The sequence below is a fragment of the Microtus pennsylvanicus genome, chromosome 21 (assembly GCF_037038515.1).
Source record: "Microtus pennsylvanicus isolate mMicPen1 chromosome 21, mMicPen1.hap1, whole genome shotgun sequence".
Lineage (NCBI taxonomy): Eukaryota > Metazoa > Chordata > Mammalia > Rodentia > Cricetidae > Microtus > Microtus pennsylvanicus.
In genome coordinates, this window is record NC_134599.1 from 22916470 (window position 1) to 22942749 (window position 26280).

Genomic DNA, 26280 nt, shown 5'->3' on the forward strand with positions numbered 1-26280 from the left:
ACCATGATAAGACAGTGAATGTCATGGGCAAGAGCCCATTGCTGGAACTTTACTTTTTCTTCTTTGAAATGCTTTCCTTGGTCAGAGGTGAAGTCTAGAATACCAACATGGTACAGAAGATGTTCTGTTGTTTTCCATACCATATGATATTATGGAAGAAGCATCGTGAACTGAACAGGTACAATATGCATCTGTTACAGTGAAACAGATTGCTTCTCAATCTGGCTGAATTGATCTAGTTTAGGTTAGTCAACCTGGCTAACTGGCTCTCTCCCCTATAAAATAGCTGGTGGCCTGGTTAGTCTTGGTGAAGAAATTTATGTGGTTGGGCTTGTGCATAGCTTTCATTTCTTGCCTGGCATCTTACATATAGATTTCTTAAAGCAGTATTGGAAAGGCTGTGGAGAAAGATGACTCATATTTTATTTCCTCTCCTGCTTCTCTTGACATTGTGTGTAGACTTTTCCCTTTGACTTCCTTGTTTTCTTTTTCTTTCTTTTGAGACAGGGTTTCTCTGTGTAGCCCTGACTGTCCTGGAACTCTGTAGACCAGGCTGGTGGAGATCCTTCTGCCTCTGACTCCTGAGTGCTGGCATTAAAGATGTGTACAACCACACCTTTTTATAATCCACAGTCATTCTTCAAGATTATTGACATTGTACAAAGGCCAACACAGGGGACTAAGTGATGCTGAGTTAGTTATTTCCTCTGTTACTTTTCAAGTTTCTAAACTAGTTGTTAATCTCAGAAACTTCCTTAGGACTAAGTATTGTTTTGGCTAAATACTTTTGTAGGCATGAAATGTTCAGGGGCTTTTAGAAAAGTCTTTCCTGTCTTACTGGTCCTCACATGGGAACATCATTATTGTGGATAATTTCTCACTAGGCTTGTGCCATTTCTCTTCCACTTACGTCTTCAGGAACCTGAGAAAATAGTATGGTGTGGATTGGTGGACCTACACTTTTCAGAGATAATTTGGTACTAGAAAGTCATTGATCACATGATAATCACTAGTCTTCATGTTAGTGACCTCATGATGTTCATTTCTGCTTTTTTTGTTTTTGAAAATTTTTTTAATACATTCTTTTATTATTTATTGAGTTCTACATTTTTCTCTGCTCCCCCCACCCCCTCATCTCCCCTCATGGTCCTCATGCTCCCAATTTACTCAGGAGATCTTGTCTTTTTCTACTTTCTACTTCCCATGTAGATTAGATTCTATGTAAGTCTCTCAGTGTCCGCATTGTTGTCCAAGTTTTCTGGGATTGTGGTTTGTAGGCTGGCTTTCTTTGCTTTATGAGTACATGTGATAATTGTCTTCCTGGGTCTGGGTTACCTTGCTCAAAATAATGTTTTCTAACTCCATCCATTTTCCTGCAAAATTCAAGCTGTTGTTATTTTTTTCTGTTGTGTAGTACTTCATTGTGTAAAATGTACCACATTTTCCTTATCCATTCTTCGGTCAAGGGGCATTTAGGTTGTTTCCAGGTTCTGGCTGTGACAAACAAACATGCTATGAGCATAGTTGAGCACATGTCCTTGTGGCACGATTGAGCATCCTTTGGATATATACCCAAAAGTGGTATTACTAGGTCTTGAGGAAGGATGTTTCCTAATTTTCTGAGATATTGCCACACTGACATCCAAAGGGATTGTATCAGCTTGCATTCCCACCAGCAATACAGAAGTGTTCCCTTTTCCCCACAACCTCTCCAGCATAAGTTGTCATCAGTGTTTTTGATCTTGGCCATTCTTACAGGTGTAAGATGGAATCTCAGAGTTGTTTTGATTTGCATTTCTCTGATGACATCCTTATGTTGAACATTTCCTTAAGTATCTTTCAGCCACGGGCGATGGTGGCGCACGCCTTTAATCCCAGCACTCTGGAGGCGGAGGCAGAGGCAGGCGGATCTCTGTGAGTTCGAGACCAGCCAGGTCTACAGAGCTAGTTCCAGGACAGGTTCCAAAGCCACAGAGAAACCCTGTCTCGAAAAACCAAAAAAAAAAAAAAAAAAGTATCTTTCAGCCATTTTAGATTCCTCTGTTGAGAGTTTTTTTTTTCCTTTTTCTTTTTTTTTTTTTTTTTTTGGTTTTTCGAGACAGGGTTTCTTTGTGGCTTTGGAGCGGGTCCTGGAACTAGCTCTGTAGACTAGGCTGGTCTCCAACTCACAGAGATCCGCCTACCTCTGCCTCCCGAGTGCTGGGATTAAAGGCGTTCTTTTTCTCTTTGTTTTTGTTTTTTTTCGAGACAGGGTTTCTCTGTGGTTTCGGAGCCTGTCCTGGAACTAGCTCTTGTAGACCAGGCCTGTCTCGAACTCACAGATGTTGAGAGTTTTCTGTTTAGGTCTGTACTCCATTTTTTTTTTAAATTGGATTACGTGATCTTTTGGTGTCCAATTTCTTGAGTTCTTTGTATATTTTGGAGATCAGATCTCTGTCTGATGCGGGGTTAGTGAAGATCTTTTCCCATTCTGTAGGCTGTCATTTTGTCTTGTTGACTGTGTCCTTTGCTTTACAGAAGCTTTTCAGTTTTAGAAGGTCCCATTTATATTAATTGTTTCTCTCAGTGTCTGTGCTGCTGGGGTTCTTTTTATTTAGGAAGTGGTTCCCTGTGCCAATGCGTTTAAGTGTATTTCCCACTTTTCTATAAGGTTCAGTGTGGCTGGCTTTATGTTGAGGTCTTTGATCCATTTGGATTTGAGTTTTGTGCAATGGAGATAGATATGGGTCTATTTTCATTCTTCTACATGTTGATATCCAGTTACGCCAGCACCACTTGTTAAATATGCTTTCTTTTTTCCATTTAATATTTTTTTTGCTTCTTTATCAAAGATCAGGTGTTCAAAGATGTGTGGATTGATATCCCGGTCTTCTACTCAGTTCCATTGGTTCTCCTGTCTGTTCTTAAGCCAATACCAGGCTGTTTTCAGTACTGTAACTCTGTAGTAGAGTTTGAAGTTAGGGATTGTGATGCCTCCAGTTCTTTTATTGCCCAGGATTGTTTTGACTACCCAGAGTTTTGCTTTTCTATATGAAGTTGAATACTGTTCTTTTTAGGTCTTTGAGGAATTTTGCTGAGCATTGCGTTGAATCTGTAGATTGCTTTTGGTAAGATTGCCATTTTTACTACGTCAATTCTGCCTACCCAAGAGCATGGGAGATCTTTCCATTGGTGTCTTCAGTTTCTTTCTTCAAAGATTTAAAGTTATTGTCATATAAGTTTTCCACTTGTTTGGTTAGAGTTACTCCGAGATATTTTATGCTATTTGTGGCTATTGTGAAGGGTGTTGATTCTCTGGTTTCTTCCTCAGCCCTTTTATCATCTGTGTACAGGAGGGCTACTGATTTTTTTGAGCTAATTTTGTATCCTGCTACCTTGCCGAAAGTGTTTATGAGTTGTAGAAGTTCTTTGGTAGAATTTTTGGGATCACTTATGTTAACTATCATATCATCAGCAAACAGTGAGAGTTTCTTTTCCAATTTGTATCCCCTTGATCTCCCTTTGGTGTCTTTTTTTTTAAATATTTATTTATTATGTATACAGTATACAATATTTTGTCTGTGTGTATGTCTGCAGACCAGAAGAGGGCAGCAGACCTCATTACAGATGGTTGTGAGCCACCATGTGGTTGCCGGGAATTGAACTCATGACCTTTGGAAGAGCAGGCAATGCTCTTAACCACTGAGCCATCTCTCCAGCCCTCCCTTTGGTGTCTTATTGCTCTAGTTAGGACCTCAAGAACTATATTGAATAGTTATGGAGAGAGTGGACAGCCTTGTCTTGTTCCTGATTTCATTGGGATCGCTGGGAGTTTCTCTCCATTTAGTTTGATGTTGGCTGTTGGCTTGCTGTATATTGCCTTAATTATGTTTAGGTATGTTCCTTGTATCCCTGCTCTCTCCAAGACCTTCATCATGAAGGGATGATGTATTTTGTCAGATGCTTATTCGGCATCTAATGAAATAGATGATCATGTGGTATTTATTTTTCAGCTTGTTTATATGGTAGATTACGTTGACAGATTTTCGTATGTTGACCATCCCTGCACCTGTGGGATGAAGCCGACTTGATCATGGTGGATGATGGTTCTGATGTGTTCTTGGATTCGATTTGCCAGTATTTTATTTAGTATTTTTGCATCAATGTTCATGAACGAGATTGGTCTGTAATTCTCTTTCTTAGTATTATCTTACTGTGGTTTGAGTATCAGGGTAATTATAGCCTCATAAAAAGAGTTTGGCAATGTTCCCTCTGTTTCTATTGTGTGGAATAATTTGAGGAGTATTGGTATTAATTCTGAGCTGAAACCATCTGGTCCTGGGCTTTTTTTGGTTGGGAGACTTTTGATGACTGTTTCTATTTCTTCAGCAGTTATAGGTTTGTTTAATTTCCTTATCTGGTCTTGATTTAATTTTGGTAAGTGATCTTCATCCAGAAAGTTGTCCATTTCCTTTATGTTTTCCAATTTTGTAGAGTACAGGTTTTCAAAATATGACTTGATGATCCTCTGTATTTCTTCCATGTCTGTTGTTATGTTCCACTTTTCATTTCTGATTTTGTTAATATGAACATTCTCTGCCTTTTCATTAGTTTGGTTTGTCTATTTTGTTGATTTCTCTGGAAGAACCAACTCTTTGTCTCATTGATTCTTTGTATTGTTTTCTTTGTTTCTATTTTGTTGATTTTAGTTCTGAATTTGATTATTTCCTGCTGTCTAGTTCTCTTAGGTGAGTTTGCTTCTTTTTGTTCTGTAGTTTTCAAATGTTCTGTTAATTCACTAGTGTGGGGTTTTTCCAGCTTCTGTATGTAGGCATTTAGTGCTATGAACTTTCCTCTTGTCATTGCTTTCATTGTGTCCCATAAATTTGGGTTTGTTGTGTGGTCAATTTCATTAAATTTTAGGAAGTCTTTAATTTCCTCCTTTATTTCTTCCTTTGCCCATTGATGATTCAGGTGAGCATTGTTTAATTTCCACATGTTTGTGGGTTTTCTGGAATTGGTATTGCTGTTGACTTCTAGTTTTAAACCATCTGATAAAGTACATTGGGTTATTCCAATTTGTTTGTATTTGTTGAGGTTTGTTTTGTTACCAAGTATGTGGTCAATTTTTGAGAAGGTTCCATGAAATGCCGAGAAGGTATATTCTTTTCTGTTTGGATGGAATATTCTACAGATGTCTGTTAAGTCCATTTGAGTTATAACATCTGTTAGTTCCCTTATTTCTCTGTTCATTATCTTCTAATTTTTTGTTTCCTTTTTCCTCCATATCTTTAAGGGAATTTCTCATTTCATCTTTAAGAATTTCAAACATTCTCTTGAGGTTATTTTTTAGATCATTTTCTTCTGGTTCATCCATATTTGGTTGTTTAGGTCTTGCTTTTGTAGGGTCTTTAGGTTTTACTGGTATTGTGTTGCTCTTTGTGGTGTAGTATGTGATCTTACCTTTTCTATTCATCTTTTCCTCTAATAGGTGTGGTTGGGCTGTCTGAGATTCTGTTGAATAATCTTCTAGGTGCCAGTGAATCCAAAGCTCAGATGGTTGTTCCTCGTGGTACAGTCAGTGTCACAGTTCTAGTTACCCCGTTGGTTACTCCTGTTTCTGGAGATAGCTCAGTGCTCCTGTGCTTTGCTCTGCTCCCTTGGAGTTTGCTGTCTCAGGCCTACCTTGGACTAGGCTGATGGTTTTGATCTGTTTCTGTAAATCCTGGTCTGGATCTCCTCCTGCAGAAGTCCCTGGCTTGGAGTTGGACCTGTTCTTGTGGAGATTGCTGACTCTGGATCTGGTTGCTCGCTCAGTCCTCGTCCGCCCATGTCCTGGGACTAGGTTTGTTCCTGGTTTCTGCTCCTGGTAGAGCTTGTTCTCTCTCTGCCCTAGGTAGCTGGTTCAGTTCCACTCCAGTTCCAGTGGAGATTGCAGTCTCTTGAGTCAGGTCGTTGGCTCAGTCCTGGTCTGCCAGCGTCCCAGGACTGGATTGCCCCTGGCTTCTGCTCCAGGTGGAACTTGTTTTCACAGGCCCTCTCTGTCCTAGGTGTCTCCCATTTCTGCTTTCTTATAGTCCTTGATAGAGTGCCTCACTCCATCCCATGAGTATCACTTGTAGTGAATGCCCATAAGTCCTTCTGGGGGGAAAACCTTTATAATTTATAGTATATAGTTGGAATTCCATTGTAGGACCTTTTTCCAAGTGGAAGTCAGATACGGGTTTTTTTTGTTTTGTTTTGTTTTGTGTTTTGATGCTGAAGACCCTTCAATGAGTAGATGTCTCATCTACTAACAGGTTAAGTTTAGAAACTAGGTAAGAGATTTTCATTTTATTTTTTTCTTTTCCCCTTTTTGTATATGATGTGTATGTGTGTGTGCGCACACATATGGAAGCTTGTGGTTGATATCATTAATCATTTACGTCATTCTTCCTTCTTTATAAATTGAAGCAGGGTCTTAGTAAACCCAGATCTCACCCTTATGATTAGGATTGCAAGTCTGCTTGCTCTGGGGATTCTTGGCTCTGCCTTCCCAGACTGAACTTAGAGGCAGGCCTACCTAGCATTTATATGAACTTCTGGGGATCCAAACTCCCATGGTTAGTGCCAGTTCCTGTGGAGTCATCTTCCCCATTTTGTAGTGCTGGGAATTGAAACTAGGACTTTTTGTGCACTAGCCCAGCACCCATCCATTGAGCTATAACCCCAGTCTACATTCCTTTTTTTCAATTTAAATATATTTTTACTATGAAAGTTATTTAGTTATATAGCTTAATAGTATTATGCTATCATGCCTAGTGTGTACTGGACTAAATGGTGACAGTTTTAATGTGATCTGGGGGCAGAATATGAAGATGAAATTAATATATAGATTTATTTCTCTGGGAAAATATAGTTGGAACTTTCAGAGTCTATCTCTCCTTTGTTCCTTTGTTTCCCACTAGTGTAACTTGTTTAGCAATAATATTGAATAATGTTAATAGTTTTAAAAAGATTTGTTTTACTCTCTTCTTTCTTTTCTTTTTCTTTTGAGACAGGGTCTTTCTTTGTAGCCCTGGCTGCCCTATAACTCTTTATGTAGAACAGAATGGCCACAGACACATGGCGATCTGCCTCTGTCTGCCTTCTGAGTGTATTAAATAAAAATTCAGCATACTGAGTGTAGTGACACATACCTTTACAGGTGGATCTCTGTGAGTTCTAAGCTAGCCTTGTCTATATAGTGAGTTCCAGGACAGGGCTTTGTAGAGAGACCCTGTCTCAAAAAAACAAAACAAAACAAAAAAAAACCAAGCAAACAAAAAATTAAATAATTATGTATTTATGAGATGAAATGTAATATTTTCATATATGTTCATATTGTAGAGAGATTTAATAAAATGAGACACTATATCTTTACCATTTTATAGTTATTATTTCTTCCTTGTGAGAATATTTGAAACCAACAGTAGGTTGTTGTTATCTGTGGCCAGCATACCGTATAATAGTATTATTGAAATAATAGGTTGCTAAATAGATGATCACCAGCTAGTTCATCACATCTGTTTTCTGCTACTTTGTACTTTTAACCAGCATCCCATCCCATACTCCTACATCAGCTCTAGTAACAGTCATTTTAATCTTTGGTTCTGTGAGTTACAGAGTATAAACTTTACATGTAAGTGGTATCATTTATACTTATCTTCCTTTTCCCGGCCTATTGAAGTTCAATTCATTTTCATTCATCTTGTTATGAATGGAGTTGTTACCTTTTTTTTTTTTTTGGTTTTGTTTTTTTCGAGACAGGGTTTCACTGTAGTTTTAGAGCCTTCCTGGAACTAGCTCTTGAAGACCAGAGTGGCCTCGAACTCACAGAGATCCTCCTGCCTCTGCCTCCCAAGTGCTGGGATTAAAGGCGTGCGCCACCACCACCTGGCTTGGAGTTGTTATCTTTTAAAAGTCTTTGCAATATTCTACTGCATGTACTTGTTCACTCACCCACATACCATACTTTTATCTATTCACTCATGATGGAGACCTGGCTTGCTTCTCTGTACCTTGGTAATTAAAAAAAAAAAAGGTTTAGTTTTTTACTTAATGGCAAATTCTTGTTGTAAACAATAAACTGATGGTATTATTCACATTAGCGATACATTGCATAGCTCTTTAATTGATTAGGTCAAGGTAAGGTTTTGGTTAAAACTGTTTAGAAGTATTTCTTTGCTTATATTTCTGTTTTCTTTCAGTGGGCCACAGTTACATTTCATCTTCCTCATCATGTATTGAAGTCTATTGCCAGTGCCATTGTAAATGAACTCAAGAAAATAAATCAAAATGTTGCTGCCTTACCTGTGGCGTCCTCAGTGATGGACAGATTGTCTTACCTCTTACCCAGTGCACGCCCAGAACTTGGTGTGGGGCCAGGCCGCTCTGTAGACAGGTAGGACCCTTGCTCCTTGGGGTATACTGAGATTGAATTCCTAGATTTAGGGTTATCCGAAAAGTACTGCAAATCTTATTATAATCAGAATGTTTTAAAAAGCAGGTTTTCATTTAAAGGTATGTGCCACCACTGCCCATAGATTTTCATTTATACATAAATGTTGTAGTGAGCTGATAGCTACTGTTCAATATGTGTATCTGGAAGGGGATTGCAAGACTGTATTTGGAAGATTCCAATGCTGAGTGAGTATTTGAGAAAATGGCTTAAAATTTTCTCAAATATTCACTCAGCATTGGGTGTGTAATATTTTGCCAGTAATTTACTAACTTTTGAGATGAATTCTGACAAATGCTATTATATACAAATGTGAGTGTAATTAAAATTGCTTACTGTTTTTATGGAGGAGGAGTGGGGTAATGTGATCAAATACATTGTAATTAGCTGCAAAATTCTCAGTGAAAAATATCCTAAAAAAGTTCTTCAAAGGGAATGGAGGAGTAGGTATGATTAAAATACATTGTATTCACCTATGAAGTTCTCAAAGAAAAAATCCTGTCCCCCTGTTTCTTGGAGTAGTTTCTTACACTGTTTTCTCTAGATTTAAACAGTACTGTGAAAAATCATACCTCTATCATCTAATTTTTTAAAATTTATTAAGTAGCTTTTTTATGTAAAACTAAAGCTTATAATGTGTTTGATGAAAGCTTGATAAATAAATTATTTGATATTGAAAGTACTAAAGTTTATTGATGTGAAAATAGAATTTAAAGCCTGATAGTTTTTGATTGGGTATTCACATTTTCTCTCATGTCTAACTTTTTGATTTTCATATTTCCATTGGGTGATTCACTTTCTATGTACTTTCCTGAAGTAAATTTATAAATAATGTATGGTGATGCTAGCAAGTACAATACTGAAAGAATTCATTTTAAGTACATTCATATCATTTAGCAAGCAGTTTATCCTTTACATTGTTCATTTGCCCTGTTTTTGCTGTTTTTATCATAGATACAATTTCTATTAATTACATTAGCAAGTGGTAAGGATTTTTATATGCTAGAGTAATGTTGTTATTTCTGTCTTTTGGAGAGAATATGCCACTCAATCTGAATATCAGGTACTAAGTGTTGTAGGAAGGAGGGCCTACTTGTCCTGGCTGCCTGGCTAGTTTAGCCCCGAAATAATCACACAGTATCTGTATTAATTAAATCACTGCTTGGCCCATTAGTTCTAGCTTCTTATTGGCTAACTCCTACATCTTTATTTAACCCATTTCTATCTATCTATCATTACGAGGTCATGGCCTATCCAAAAAGTTTCAGCATGTCTGCCTCCGGCCGTGGATCCATGGCGTCCCTCCAACTCTGTGTTCTTCCTCCCAGAATTCAGTTCTGTCTTCTCTGCCTGTCTAAGTTCTACCCTATCAGCCAAGGCAGTTTCTTTATTCATTAGCCAGTACAAGCAACATACAGAGGGGACTCCCACATCAGCTAAGTGCTATAGCTATCATTAAAATATTCTTGCAACCTGTATGGAAGTAGGAACAAAGAAAGAGAAACTTGTTATTAGATGCCGATCTTGAGATGTTATCGACTCTGCAGAGCTAATTTACAGTGTTTTCTAAAGATGCTACTGCATACTGTGATAAGTGTTGTATTTTAGGAAATGAGATAGGTTTTTTTGTTTTGTGTTAGTTATTTTTGACAAGAAATAACTTAAGGAAGAGCTTATTTTGACTCATAATTTGAGGCTATAATTCATCATCATAGGGGGCAAGGCATGGGCAGGATTTTGTATGTACAGTCAGGAATCAGAGAGAAATGAATGCCTGTATTCACCTTAGTTTCTTCTTTTTATTCATCCTGAACCGCAGGTATAGAATGGTACTTCCCAACTTAAGGGATGGTTTTTTCTCTTCAGTCAAACTCCTGGAAATGTCTAAAAGACACACCTAAGGGACGTGTCATCTATGTAGTTCCAGATCCAGCCATATGTTTCTTCTGGGTGTACTAAAATATCTTCAAGTACTAATTTGAGAGCCTTGAAGTTACTTCATTAATAATGAATCTACAAAAACCTTGGTAGGCATAGTGAGTTGAGGCTATCCTGGTCTACATGAGACACTGTTTCAACCTCCTCTCTTGTAAATACATACATAACTTATACATGAAACTTTTCTAACCCCAAAGGGTTTTTTTTTTCTTCTTCAAAAAAGGAAACATTTATTAATGCACTTGAAGGGTCTGTGTCCTAGGTAGTAACGGAGCTGCTATCAGATAAACTTCACTTTTTACTTTGCTTCTGAGGCCTGTGCCCAGGGTCCTGTGCTTCCTGTATATTGCTGGGAATTGGATCCAAGGGTACAATGTGTGTTAGGCAACTGTTTCAAGATCTGATACTGATGTGCCACTTACCTCATGCTCTTAAAAGTCAGAATGTAGTTCTGAGTAACCTAGAGTAATATTGTTGAACATTAGGTATGAATTAGTTTTTGGAATCTATGTAGAAATCATTTTTTTCTGGTCTATTTTTTCATGCCCCCCCCCCACCTTCAGTTACTATTGGACTTTAGTTTGTTATTTTCCTTTAAAAATTCACCGATACCCTTAATTATAGCTTAATTTTACTATCAAAGTGTGAGGATTTTATTGTTGTTTTCTAGATAGTCAAGTTAGGCTGTTCCAGCTCATATGCTCTTGCCTCAGCCTCCTGAGTGCTGGGATTATAGACTGATTATGGTTTTTAAAATGTACTAGAGTTTCTGGTTTTAGTGGTACACACCTTTGATCCCTGCAGGCAGAGGCTGGCTGAATTTGAAGCTGCATGGTGAGTTTCAGGATGGCCAGGGCTACACAGTTGAGACTGTCTGTGCCTCAACCAATTTTAAAACTAAACTAAAGTTTGCTAGAGTATATAGCTCCCCTGGAGGAAGATTTTTCTAGATAAAAGAACAATAAACCAATTTCTAGTTAAAAACAACTTAAAAAGCAAATAAAACACAAGCCCTGCTTAAATGCTTACACAGAGTAGCAGAGACAAAGACCCACTTCAGCTGGCTTGTGGCCTGAGGAAAAAGTGCAGGGCTCTCTGTCATTCTCTTCATTTCCTGTTGTCTGATTGGTAATGACTCATTGTTAGTTAACTTAATCTACCTGTGGAATTCTCCAGTTGCTGTAGCCATTAACCAGCTTTTCTTTTTCTTTACAGTTTTTAGGGGTATGTGTTGAAAATAAAAATTTGAACATAATCATTCCAATTAACTATCTAATTAAATTTTTTTCTTTCTTTCTTTCTTTCTTTCTTTCTTCTTTCTTTCTTTCTTTCTTTCTTTCTTGACAGGGTTTCTTTTTAGCCCTGGCTTCCTGAGTGCTGGGATTAAAGGTGTGCGCTGCTATCACTCAGCTTCTTTCAACTTGTTTTTATATTTCAGTAATTTTCTTTTCTGCAGCATTAAATAGGCGTTTCTCTCTAGTTGATGCCTAGCTCCAATTATATGCTGTTTGCTTACTTTTAGGGCACTGATGTATAGTGAGGCTAACAGAAGGGAGACATTCACTTCGTGGCCTCATGTTGGCTATAGGTGGGCACAGCCAGATCCCATGGCTCAAGCTGGATTTTATCATCAGGTAAAAAATATCAAAAATAGATGTTTTTCCAAGTTTACTGTAAGTTTAGTAAGCACAGCATTTTAATTAAAAATTTTTTTCTTTTGAAAGTGTTTCATGCAATCTAGCTATGTGCTTGTTTGTATATGTGCTTGTGTGTTTTGTTTGCCACATATTTGATTGTGATGTTGATCCTATGTCCTACATCAGGAATTTAGGGGGCAAATAATTATTGAATTATTTAAATCTTTCAGATTAGACATGTTAGCTCCCCTCCTTTTTTGCTGTCAAGTTCATGTGGTTTTTGTCATTTTTTGGGAAATGTTCTCATTGAATATTTGATTATTTTCATTGTTTGACTTTTGCTTTTATAAGCTAGTAGTAGATTCTTGAGGTGATATAATAATTTTGCAAGGCAGAAGTAATGGTATACACCTGAAACGCTGTGCTGTTACTTGGGAGACTTAGGAATGGGGGATTGTGTGTTGCAGACCAGACAGAAGTATGCAGTGAAAAACTACATTTATTTATTTATTTATTTATATATTTACTCTCAAGGCAAGGTTGCCCTCACTTGCCTGCTAATTTATCAAACACTTCTTAATATATGTATGAGCAGAGTAGCACTATACATTATCGTTTTTTCCTTAGAAAATTATACTTGAAATTGGGAACTTTTTGAAGAGTTGCTATTGAAAAGCCATTTTGATAATGATTGGTCCTTCCCTTTCTCTCTTCTTCCCTTTCTTTCCTGCCTACTTGCTCTCTCCTTTATTTTAACATATTTTGCAGCCTGCCTCATCTGGAGATGATAGAGCCATGTGCTTTACTTGTAGTGTATGTCTCGTTTGTTGGGAGCCTACAGATGAACCTTGGTGAGTCTTGAGTTTTCTGGGAATAGTAGGTTGTTAGTATTATAGTGCTTCTAAATTTAACTTTTCCAATCCTGATGTTATCTTCTTGTCTTTTTGCTCTGTGTTATTGTCACTATCTTATGAGAATGAGGTAGTCCTGTTACAAGATTTTCCAAAATCTACATGGGGAAAGTACCAAAAAATAAAATTAGGTTCTCAGCAGAGCAGATGCTGTGTTAAATCATCCCTAGCACTCCCACTAATTCAGCAGTGTGGTTCTGACCACTGAAGAAAGGTGAACAGAGAGTCCATGGAGGGGAGGTACAGTTACAGTACAGTTCTAATTTAAGTAACATTTTAGAGGATGTTTTCTGTCTGTGAATTAGAGAGTACAACATTTTAATCCTTGATTTACATTAGCTATGTAGTGAGACCCAAGATTTACTAATATCTACTATGAGACCTTATTTTAGAAAAAAAAGTACTAGCAGTAAATTTCTGTCATACTGTATAGCTGATATTATTTTAAATACTGTTTTATAACTCATTCAGTTCCCATAGTAACTCTCTAAAGTCGGTGCTGTTATTAGTAGGGGAAATCTGAGACTATATTTTTCAATTAAAATTCTTTTAATAGTGCATGGTATTGAACTCAGAACCTTCAGAATTCTAGTAAGGGTTCTAACACTAAAGTATACCCCTAGCTCATTAAGTTACTTATTTTAATTTTATATGTATGAATGTTTGCCTGCATGTATGTATGTGTACCATGTGCATACTTGGTACATAAGATCCCCTGTAACTATAAGTACAGGTGATTGTGAGCTTCCATGTGAGTGCTGGGGACATGTGCTAGAAACTGAGTTCTTTGTCAGAGCAATAAGTGTTCTTTTTTAAAATATTTATTTATTTATTATGTATACAATATTCTGTTTGTGTGTATGCCTGAAGGCCAGAAGAGGGCGCCAGACCTCATTACAGATGGTTGTGAGCCACCATGTGGTTGCTGGGAATTGATTGAACTCAGGACCTTTGAAAGAGCAGGCAATGCTCTTAACCTCTGAGCCATCTCTCCAGCCCCCAATAAATGTTCTTTACCTAACTGTTTTTCCAGCGCCTCCCTTCTGTTCGTTCATTCATTGATTTATTTACTTATTCATTCATTCATTTATTCATTTTTTAAGTGATTTATTTTCATTTTATGTGCATTAGTGTTTGACCTGCATACATGTCTGTGTGGAGGGTGTTCGATCTTCTGGAACTGGATTAACACAATGATATTATAGAATGTGATACATATTTTAAATTTTATTTTATTTTTATTTTTAGTTCTTAGTTTATATGTATGTTTGTGTATGTACACACATGTGTATGAGGGTGCTTTCAGAGGCCAGAAAAGGCATATGATCTCTGGTATTGGAGTTACAGGTGCTCATGAAGTGCCTGCTGTGAGTACTTGGAATGAACTCTGTGAAGGCAGTGCACTTATTAGCCATGAAGCTATATCTCTGACCCAAAAACACACACACACACATGTAAGAATGTTTGTGCACATCTATTTGAGACAGGGTCTCATATAGCCTAGACTTTTTTGGAACTCGCTATTCAGCAGATAGGTTTTCACTGTGTAATTCTGGCTTATTATATAGACCAAACTGACTTAGTCAAAAAGATCCACCTGCTTCTGTCTCTGTTGTGCTGAGATTAAAGTTGTGTGCCACACAGTGCCCTTCCTGCCATCAAATTTTTGATCCTCCTGCCACCTTGATCTGTGTTCAGAGGAATGTGTCTCTTTACCCAGTCAAAACTGTCTCTTTTAAAAATGGAGGTAATCCTAAAATGAGCCCAGACTACACATCAACTCACTATGTAACCCAGATTGGGCTAAAACTCAAGTCAGTTATCCTCTTCAGTTTCCCGAGTGCTGGAATTATAGGTGTAAGCCACAATTCACAACTTGGAAGGTACCTATCTTTATAACTTTTCATGTTGGGGAAGAAGATTCAAAATTTCAGCTTGGGCAGTTATATTTTTTTTTATATGCTGAGAGGTTTGGAATATACCAAGTATGGGATTTCAAAAGCTCTCAAGAATTTGGTAAATTCTGATGTTCTGCGTTCACTGCTCTTAAGTGCACAGGTGAGAAAATAGATTGCTGAGCATGGGTGCTTTCCAAATCTTTTAACAGAGAAAAGACAGTTTAAAGGGGAAAAGATGAACTTAATATTTTGCTTGTGGGAGTTGAGTTACTTTGGAGGGAGGTTGAATTATTCAAGAAATAAAAATGGGTATTCTCTGCTTCCTGTCAGTTCTGCTTTTTCTTCTCAACTCCAAGGAGTTAATTCCTTTTGTATGTTTGGTGTTGTAACAAGTTTGGCCATTGCAATGAAAAACTAGAAAATTCTTAAATCCCCATCAAGAGTGCTGTGGCTTCTGGGAAGCAGAGGCAGGTGGATTTTTTGTGAGTTTGATGCCATCTACCACTGCATACTGAGACCAAGACTTTTTTTTTTTAAAGTGCTATAGCTAATATAATGTGACAAATTCATGATGAGTGAGCAATGGAGAGTTAGAAGAACTTGATATTCCCTAATGATCACTGTCAGTAACATTCTGTATGGCCTTGTTTCATGAAAGCTGTTATGGAGTGCCACTGATGATCTAAAATTGTTTGAAGCAATAAACCCTGTTTTGTTTTCTTAGTGTACATAAATGGATAAAAATATTTTAGAACTAGTTAAAATCTTAATTCTTATCTGGAAGGTGGGATAAAGATTACTAGAATTAGATAAAACTGGTTAGCTTTTATTTTACACAGTTACATGTGACTATAAATGTTTAGTAAAAAAGTTAAAACTGTGGTACAAGAAGGTAAGAAGGGGAAAAATGCACTAGAACTAAACTGGGAGAGAATGTAACTGAGATATGTGCTTTGTGATATAATGCAAAAGGATTTAGGAAAGACATCTGTACATTACAAATTGTCCAGGATGTTACTATAGTAAACTGCAGGTGCAGTGTGAAAAGAAATATGTCTGTTCAGAAGAACAGCATGTTTTATGAGTGAAATTTTATCTGTCATTGTAAGTAAGGAAACAATTTTTTTTCCATCTTTGATAGTAGAATTCTGTCCTCAAGTAGTGCTTTGAAATTGCAAGTAGAAAAATTTTAAAAAGAAACACAACAGAAAACTAAAAGGAGGGTTGGGTGGTGGTGCTGCTTTCCTTTAATCCCAGCACTTAGAGACAGAAACAGGCAGAGCTTGTGAGTTCTAGGCCAGTCTGTTCTACAGAGTGAGTTCCAGGACTGCCAGGGCTACAAAGAGAAGCCCTGTTTTGAAAAACCAAAAAAGAAAAGAAAAAGAAAACCAAAAGGAAACATAAAAGGGTTAGGAAGTTGAGCAAATAATTTTGTCATGAATTGAATTTTTGTACTGATTTCACACTTGCAGTCAGTTAAAGTGAGTAAAATTGCTAATAATAAGTACCTAGAATATGGACTGTAAACACTGTGAATGATTGAGTGGAATTGAGTGATCTTTGAAAGGTAAGTTTGGGTGGAAATACTGCTGAGTGGTAGAGTGCTTACCTTTTCAACATGCTCAGAGCTGTGCCTTTTATTCAAGTACTTGTATTTGCTACCCCATCCTCCCCGTTCACCCGAACAAAAACATGCATAATTTAGTAAGATTAAGACTTTTTAACATACACATAAAGAAGACAGTTTTCGAGTTCCTGCTTTGCTCTTCTGTAAACTTTTCCTTTTCACTCTGTAAAGGTCTGAACATGAGAGACATTCCCCCAACTGCCCCTTTGTGAAAGGCGAACACACCCAGAATGTACCCTTGTCGGTCACACTGGCAACGAGTCCTGCACAGCTTCCATCTGCCGACGGAGCTGACAGAATATCTTGCTTTGGGTCGGGGAGCTGCCCTCAGTTTCTAGCTGCTGCCACCAAACGTGGGAAGATCTGCATATGGGATGTCTCCAAACTCATGAAGGTGCACTTGAAGTTTGAAATTAATGCCTACGATCCAGCAATTGTACAACAACTGATCCTATCAGGAGACCCAAGCGCAGGAGTTGATTCAAGGAGACCAACTTTGGCATGGCTAGAAGACTCCTCTAGTTGCTCAGACATACCAAAACTGGAAGGAGACAGGTACATGATTTTGTTTCATTGGTATTTGTAATGGTACATGTTTGCTTTTTTCATATTTCATTTTCTTCATTAGTTAATGAGATAGAAAAAAAGAAAGATAGAAAATGGGTTAAGTTAGAGAGTAGAAAATATTCTCTTAACTTCTTTGGCTGGAAATCTGAAAGCAATGTGAATCTCAGAAGTTTTCATTCAGAATACTACAGGTTAATTAGATCTGGTGCTGGAGCAGTAGTAGGACTTCTACAAGTTGTATTCCAGTCTGAACCATACAGTAAGAATTTTGTTTCAAAATACCAAAAAAATAAAACACACAAAAAGAAGATACCACTCTGTGTAATATTCCGTTTTTCTCCAAATTACATTTTCCTTTATGTAGATTTCCACAGGAGTTGGTAGAAATACTGATGTAATTAAGAATAAATATATGATAATGAAAAACACTATGCCATACAGCAAACACTAGCAGTCATAGTTATACTAGAGAGGCTAAAATACATTTGACAAATTGTTCACTATATTGTTCTGAAGCTACTCTATAAATCACATTTCTGTGCAATAAATATCATACTGTGTAATAGGAAATCTCAGTCTTATCTATCAAGTAATTGCCACATTAAAAACTAAAACCTAGGAAGTATAAAAATTGTAAAAATAATGTAATTGTAAAGAAAATGTGCATATATATAATTAGAGTACATATGTAGCATTTGTGAAGACCTTAGTTCTGTCTTCAGTATCAGAGACATAACAAAAAATAAAACTTTTTAAATTTTTTAATAAAAAGTTTACATACTGAAATTAAGCCAGTGGATTAGATTTGTAATTTTACTTTTTACCGGATAGTTCCATAGAATAGTTGTGCCTGATGATTCTGGTTTCTCTTTTCTTTTATCCTTCAAGTTCTGTTTTTTTTTTTGTTTTTTTTTTTTTTGTTTTGTTTTGTTTTGTTTTTCGAGACAGGGTTTCTCTGTGGTTTTGGAGCCTGTCCTGGAACTAACTCTTGTAGACCAGGCTGGTCTCGAACTCACAGAGATCCGCCTGCCTCTGCCTCCCAAGTGCTGGGATTAAAGGCGTGCGCCACCACCGCCCGGCATCCTTCAAGTTCTAGAAGTGAATTTCACTAATGAGTAGCAAAATGACGTCAGATGAGACAAGAGTATCTAATTATTTGGAACTGTGTATTAGCAGAAGTGAGGGAGAAATGTCTGGTTGCTTTTTGTCCTGCTTTCCCTTCTCAGAGCTGGAGTGCAGCCTATACAGACATTGAGGCACTGTAATTGAATTGTCTCTCTTTATCTTCTTTGCTAGATTCTTGGTTTTTGTGGTTGTATCTGATCTATAGGATTGGGATGGAGAGTCAAGGAAACCTTCCATTTCCTAAGAGTGTTCACTTGACTTTGAATTGGGTTAATATCACATAGCTCTGTTTTAGTCAAATAAATAGAACGAAAGATTTCATATAGCCATTCAGTGTATGATAAATCCTAGCATCTAGCAATCCCTGTTAATACTGTCAGTGGTGATGTAAAATGGAGCATCTTTAACTGTATGCATTGAGAGTATCTGCCTTTACCTTCTGGGTGTCCAGTGTTACTGATGTGATCATTCTTATACTGCAGTCATGTCCTGTATTTTTGAGACAGGATTTCATTGCACAGCCCTGGTTGGTCTGGTTCTTGTGACGTAGACCATACTGGCCTCAAACCCTGAGATCCTGTGCTTCTGCCTTGGGTGCTGGGATTAAAGGTGTACTACTACACTCAGTGATGTGTTTTTATTAAGTATACAGAATTTTGTTCAATAAAAATTGTGGAATTGACAATTCACAACATATAAATTGGAAAGTTTGTGTAGTTTATCATGATAGTAACATGTGGAAACGGACTGGCAGATAAAGGAATTGGGCCTGAGATCTGCTATAGACTGAATTAAAAGTTAGAGCTATTTTCTGTTACTATAAATCTGTTGAGAGTTTGAGTGGCAAACATTTTTAGCTGTTGTTGTCTGAGGTCTTATTAACGGTTTGCTAATAGCACTAGAACTAAGAATGCTTGATTTTTGTCATTTTTAAAAAAGGATTAGTGGGTAATTATGGAGGATCATGAAATTCGCTTGTTGATTTAAAACCCTGAGTTTCAATTAGAGCTTTGTTTCACATTTTGAATTTGTGGATTAAAAGTTGCATCACAGTCAACTTCTAGGATCACCACATTCCTCTTTGGAAAATATATGTTGTGTGTGTGTGTGTGTGTGTGTGTGTGTGTGTGTGTGTGTATAGCTACAGTAGATATATACTCTTCTGTTACTTGCAGCAGAAATATTCCACAGTATTATATAGTTTATGACAGAAGTTTAGAATATATCAAGGGTTGGTTGAATCCCTACTTGTTAAAAAGGTGAAATACTTTGTGAAAAAGTGATAGGGCCAAGCAGTGATAACAAATGCCTTTAATCCCAGCACTTGGAGGCAGAGTTGGGGCAACCTTTGTGAATTTGAGGCTAGCCTGGTATACAGAGCAAGTTCTAGGATAGCCAGCAGAAAAATCCTGTCTCAGAAAATCAAAACCAACAACAACAGTAAAACAACAACAACAAAAATGGGGGTATTCAAGGCTACCTTTCAGGAAGTCTTGGTTCATCAAACCATATTAGTCTGGAAGCAATCCACAGGTTCTTATCCTCTGTGGAAACAAAAGAAGAGCCTCTTTTCCAAAGCAACATATTCTTAGACCCAAACTGGAAGTCATGATACCTTTAGAACATATATGCTGGTTTAGCTTAACACCCCATACAATGATATGTATCTCTCTACTCAGCTCCTTCACAGTCAAAAAATTCAAAGAAAACACATCACTATTATTCATTAATGGTAATCATAGCATACAGAGGGAAATCCCACATCAATTAAGTATAGAGTGTTCTACCTGAATGTATGCCTACACACCAGAAGAGGGCACCAGATCTCATTATATATGGTTGTGAGCCACCCTGTGGTTGCTTAGAATTGAAGTAAGAATCTCTGGAAGAGCAGCCTGTCTTAATCTCTGAGACACCTGTCCATCCCCGTTTTAGAATTCTTACTATAAAATGTTTTAGGGATAAATTATTATGTTTTTGAGGACTATCAGACCTCTGTATTGTCCAGACCACTGAATTCTTTCTTTAAAAATATTGTATTATAGCTTTTATCTCAGTATAGCTTTACAATACATGGTTAATACTAAAGACCTTTGGTAGTTGAATCCCAGTGTGCTGTTGCTTTATTATTTGCTTATTCTAGCTCCCAAGTACAGTATTTTTCTTAGAATTAAGTTTTTTAGGTTTCTTCTTACTTGCGATTAGGATTTAAATTTTTGAAACTAGTTAGCAGACGATCCTAAGCTTGTTTTCACTCTTTTTATTATTTTAAACTATAGTGAATTGGAAGTGGGATCTGCCAGCATTCAGAAGGCTCAACACTGAACAACAAAAGTAACAATAACAAAAAGCTAATCATACGAATTGAAATGACAATATTTTTGCATTAAATATCACTTACAAAAAAACCTAAGGCACCAAACATTTGTCAATACTGGTTTAAAAAAAAACCTTCAAAATTTTAAGCATTGCATTGGAATTTTTCTTTCTTTTTTTCTTCTAAGACAGATTCTAAGGCCCTATTGTATTCCCAGGCTGGCCTGGATACCTTGAGCAAAAGTCCTTTTGCCTCAGCCTTTCAGGTAGCTGGAAAGACAGGTGTGTGTTTGATACTTTGCCAGCAGTCTTAAGCAGAAATTTCCGTTTAAATGCAAGATAGCATTAGTAAATGTCTAAGTACTGTGGATTTAGTGCAGTGTATTTTTGAGAATTGAAATTTCTTTCTACAAAATACATCTTTTTATTTTTGTAATGAGAGTATCAAGATAAAAAAATACTGGTGATACGTTGATCAACAGGGTGTAGAGCTTGACTATTAATCTAAGAAAATGAAAAAAGGTTGATGCAAAGAGGGGAACTGACAATTTCTTGGCCATCTGAGAGAAAGGCAAAGGACAGACCTGGTGCTGGAGAATTGTCTGTATTCTGTCAATCATGTTTTAAATAACCGCTGATTGGCCAGGCGGGAAGTATAGGCGGGAAAACCAGACAGGAAGTAAAAATGATACAATGAGAACAGGACAATTCTGGGAAGGAGGAAGTTGATTCCTTCCAGTCCTGCGTATACCACTGAGGAAGTAGGATGTAATCTGCCAGCTGAAAAAGGTACCGAGCCATATGGCTAAAATAGATAAGAATAATGGGTTAATAAAAGCTACAAGAGCTAATAAGAAGACTGAGCTAATGGGCCAATCAGCTTTATAACTTATAGAGATCTCTGTGTGATTTTCTTTGGGGCTAAACAGCTATGGGAACCGGGCAGGACAAAAACCCCAACAAACAGGATGTTCATATTACACAGACCATTGTCTTGTCTTTACTCCTATCTTTTGATTGTGACACTGCATGTCTCATACAATAAACACACCTAAAGCTTATGGTTAAAACAAAATGACTGTTGGTGTGAATACACATATAAAACATTTCAAATACATACACATAGCTGTTTAGTTGTTAGTTTTACTCTACAAGTTCAAGTTCAATTTGACTAATTGCCACTCTCTTTTACGCTTTTGCTTGTTTTAAGTTACTTCCAGTCACAGATTCACATACCTATAAATGTTGCAAAGATTTAGAGGTTTCCTTCCACACAAAATTCTTCACTGTAGACAATCATTTAATGATTTATAATTGTTTATCAGTTATTTATCAAGCTTAAATATCACATTTCTTTTTAGCAGTTTGTATATTGCTTGTGTTTGATTTGTGTAATAGTTGTTTTAACATTGCTTTTCAGTGCTGGGGTTATAGCTTAGTTTTTTTCTTATGTTTTAAATATTTTAGGTACGTGAGTGTTTTGCCTGTGTGTATGTATGTGCACCACATGCATATCTAGTGTCCGTGGAGGTCAAAAGAGGGGATTAGAGCGCTCAGAAAATTGAACCACCATGTATGTGGGTGCTGGGAAATGAACGTGGGTCCTCTTTAAGAGCAACAAGTGCTCTTCACCAATGACCTATCTCTTCAGTCCCTAGTTCAGAGTTAACAGTCTTTGAGTAGAACACATAGAGCTCTAAGTTTAATCCTCAGCATTGCCCCTACTATAGCACAAGAGACTAGCCACACACAGCCATGCTGTGTCTTGTTGCTTTCTTATGTGATGTATGTTAATTTTTTGGGTGCTGGGGATTGAATCCAAGGTCTTATACATTCCAGGCTCTTATACTGTAGTTGATGTATATCTATAGCCCATAAGGTACAACAATTTTTTTTTTTAAGTTTAAATTGTTCATACTTTGTCTTTTAAGCGATGATTTACTGGAGGATTCAGACAGCGAAGAGCATTCCAGATCAGATTCTGTGACGGGTATGTAAAAATCTTAGATAATGTATTTTATATATCCTTATACTTATACAGTTCAAAGTAAACCTTAACACTAATTGATTCTTAATTTCCTAGTGAAATTGGAGATCTTTACTGATACAATATTTTCAGTTTTCTGTGTTTTTTAGAGATCTTCATAAGAACATTATGTTCTCTAATTCAAATTTAAATGAGAAACAACTTTTTCATTCAAAGGAAATAAAGTATTAGGTATATTAAATCTTTGTCACATATACCAGGGGATGAAAATTGTGCTTATTTGTATGCTATAGTCTGTTAAATAAGTGTAATGTTTAAATCAAAGTTCTTGATACAAAACTGTGAAGTCATAGGCATTGTGGTGTCAAGTAGACGTTGCCTTGCTTGTTCATAAAATAATAAGGTAAAGTAACATGGTTCATGTAGCCCAGGCTGGCCTGGAGTTTGCTATGTAGCTTAGACTGATAGTGAACTCTGGTCTTCTTGCCTTGGCCTCTTCAGTGTTGGATTGTAGATATGTGTCAACATGACTTACGTGTGTCATGTTTGTAAATATTTTTTCATAGAGGAGGTGTGCATCTCAAAATAATTTTATTATATTACATTTTTTTCTTTGTGGACACATATGTGTTTGAGTATACTCGTCTGTGCATATACCTGAGGAAACTGCAGGTGGATGTGTTGAATGTCTTTGCTTTTTTTTCAACCTTAGTTTATAAAACATTCTCAGTTTCTCTCTCTGTCTCTCTGTGTCTATTTGTCTTTGGTTTTTCAAGACAGGATTTCACTGTGTAGCCCTAACTGTCCTGGGAACTCACTCTGTAGATCAGGCTGGTCTTGAACTCACAGAGATCTGCCTGCCTCTGCCTCCCAAGTGCTAGAATTAAAGGTGTAGACTACCACCGAAACATTCTTTTACTAAAGTGGGAGGTTATCTATTTGACTCTGCTAGCTGGACAGAATACTGTGGAGTTCCACCTGTCTATGTGCCCCCAGTGCTGGAGTTACAAATAGATACTCCTGTTCTTGGCTTTTATGTGGGTGCTGGGAACCTAAACTTAAATCATCAGGATTGTACATCAAGCCTTACACTACTTGAGCCATCTGTTATTGCTCTAGCACGTTAGAGTGTCAATCCCAAAGTACTTATTATTACAGTCAAATTACATTCCTTAAACTGTAAAATAACAATATTTAATATATGTAGTATATAGGGATTAAATAAGATAACTGCATATAAATAATTGTACACAGTACTTGAGAAATGCCCAGTTTTTAAAAAGTGATGGTTATTGTGACTGTGACTGTAACTTAATGTCACTTCATGGCCATGTCAAAGACATGTAACATGTGTCCTTAGAAGAAACATGGGTTTTTGTAGTGTAGTAGTTAAAAATTATAATTATTATAGCATAGTGAATGCTCTCTTAAGTTCTGATTTGCTGTGAAATGTTCTTAAAGCTTCTACAAGGAAGGCCATACTTATTTTGGATTAACTATCATTTTTCAAGTTCTTAGTCATGGGACAAAAAAACCCATAAAGGATGTGAAAATACCTTGAATGATAAAACGTAATTCTAGAAAGGTAAAAGAATTGATTTCATTTAGAAAGTTTAAAATAGGCGACTAGGGAGATGGCTCAGTGGTTAAAAGCATTGGATGATCTTCCCGAGAACCTGGGTTCAATTCCCAACATCCACACGGCAGCTCACACATATCTGTAACTCCAGTTTTCAGGGGATGTATGCCTCTTAGAAAGGCATACATGCAGGCAAAACACCAATGCACATACAATAAATGAAGTTTAAAACATTTTTAGATCAGGCTGGCAAATGGTTCAGTAGGTAGTTGATACTTACTGCCAACCCTGCTGACCTACCTAAGTTGGGTCTTTTTTAAAAAAAAATATTTATTTATTTATTTATTATTTATTTATTTATTAATTATACAATATTCTGTCTGTGTGTATACCTGCAGGCCAGAAGAGGGCACCAGACCTCATTACAGATGGTTGTGAGCCACCATGTGGTTGTCGGGAATTGAATTCAGGACCTTTGTAAGAGCAGGCAATGCTCTTAAACACTGAGCCATCTCTCCAGCCCATGAGTTGGATCTTTTGAGGTTGAAGGAGACAGCAGAGTCCCATAAGTTGTCCTTGGACCTCCACGCATGCTCCATGTTGCGTGTAGACACACACACAAACCAAATGCACACAATTTAGCATAATGAAAGAAATGACTTCTTTGCTACTCTTTTACAAAGACAGAAGCAGCTTGATAATACATTTTTTTTTTTGTTTTTGTTTTTCAAGACAGGTTTTCTCTGGATATTACAGTTTTAAAATCTTCTATGGAAAAATAGGGTATGCACGCAAAACCTTCTGGGTTTAAGTTTTTTATTTGTTAAATGTTTGCAGTAAGTGTTCTTCAATGTCCCCGTTTCTTAAAAATACTTTGGTTTTAACTATAGCAACTTTCTTGTTCTTTTCTTTTGGTTTATGGATTTTATTATATATTTTTGGGTTTAATAGCACTTAACATTTTCTGGGTATTCTGGCACATTCCACAATCTGTCATGGCTGTGATTAGGAGGATTGCTAATAGTTTTAGCCTGGCTGGCTGATATAGCAAGACTCTATTTCACCCCTCAGATAATACTTGCATTTGGACTATATTCTTATTTATCTTCTACCATTATGTTTTCTTCTGTGCTTGTTGATTTTCCACATTGGCTTAGGATGTATTTCAGTTTCTAATACCCATACATTTATTATGTATTCCTTTTCTTTTGGGACAGGATCTCACTATGTAGCTCTGACTGATTTGGAAGTTGCTATATAGATTAGGCTATCCTTGAACTCACAGTTTTGAGCTTCTGTCTCCTGAGTGTTGGGATCAAAGTTGTGTAGTGCTTTCCAAGGTCCTTATGGTATATTCTTCTTGGTACATGTGATACATTTTTTTTAATGTTTATTTATTATGTATACAATATTCTGTCTGTGTGTATGCCTACAGGCCAGAAGAGGGCACAAGATCTCATTACAGATGGTTGTGAGCCACCATGTGGTTGCTGGGAATTGAACTCAGTATCTTTGGAAGAGCAGGCAATGCTCTTAACCTCTGAGCCATCTCTCCAGTCCCCGTGATACATTTTTTTTAAAGATCTTATTTATTTATTTATTTATTTATTTATTTATTATGTATACAGCATTCTGCCTCCATTATGCCTGCATGTCAGAAGAGGGTGCCAGATCTCATTACAGATGTTTGTGAGCAGTTGTGGTTGCTGGGAATTGAACTCAGGTCCTCTGGAAAAATAGTCAGTACTCTTAACCACTGAGCCATCTCTCCAGCGCCATGTGATACATTTTTAAAAGAAGTGTTGTCTTTAAATAAAATTAAAAGATCATGGAGTAAGGGATGAAATCCTTCCAGTTTAAATATTTTATATTCCTTTATTTGTATTTAATATGTGTGGTGTACACGAGTGTGAGTTCATGTGTGTGGAGGCCAAACACCTACAGTGATTTTTTTTTTTTGAGATAGAATCTCTCTTTGACTTAAAGTTTACCAGTTCTAGGCTAGACCATTTGGTGAGTGAGCCTTGGGAACCTGCTTGTCCTGCTTCCCCAGTACTAGTTGCAAATCTTCTTGCATGCCTGGGTTATTTTATATGGGTTCTGGGGATTGAATTCAGGTCTCTCATGCTTTCTTTTTCTTTCTTTCTTTTTTTTTTTTTTCCGAGACAGGGTTTCTCTGTGGCTTTGGAGCCTGTCCTGGAACTAGCTCTGTAGACCAGGCTGGTCTCGAACTCACA

The 26280-nt window shown here is 37.0% G+C and overlaps 1 protein-coding gene across 14 annotated transcripts in view; it reads left to right on the forward strand.

The window, feature by feature from the left end:
* The window catches only part of Birc6 (baculoviral IAP repeat containing 6), a 189582-nt gene that overhangs the window by 21797 nt on the left and 141505 nt on the right, over positions 1-26280 (forward strand). For all 14 annotated transcript variants that reach the window (XM_075955200.1, XM_075955201.1, XM_075955189.1 and 11 more), the window contains exons 4-8: positions 8208-8401; positions 11919-12030; positions 12802-12884; positions 16641-17024; positions 22409-22467. In XM_075955200.1, coding sequence (XP_075811315.1) covers positions 8208-8401; positions 11919-12030; positions 12802-12884; positions 16641-17024; positions 22409-22467 — 832 coding nt within the window. The remainder of the gene's footprint in view (positions 1-8207; positions 8402-11918; positions 12031-12801; positions 12885-16640; positions 17025-22408; positions 22468-26280) is intronic.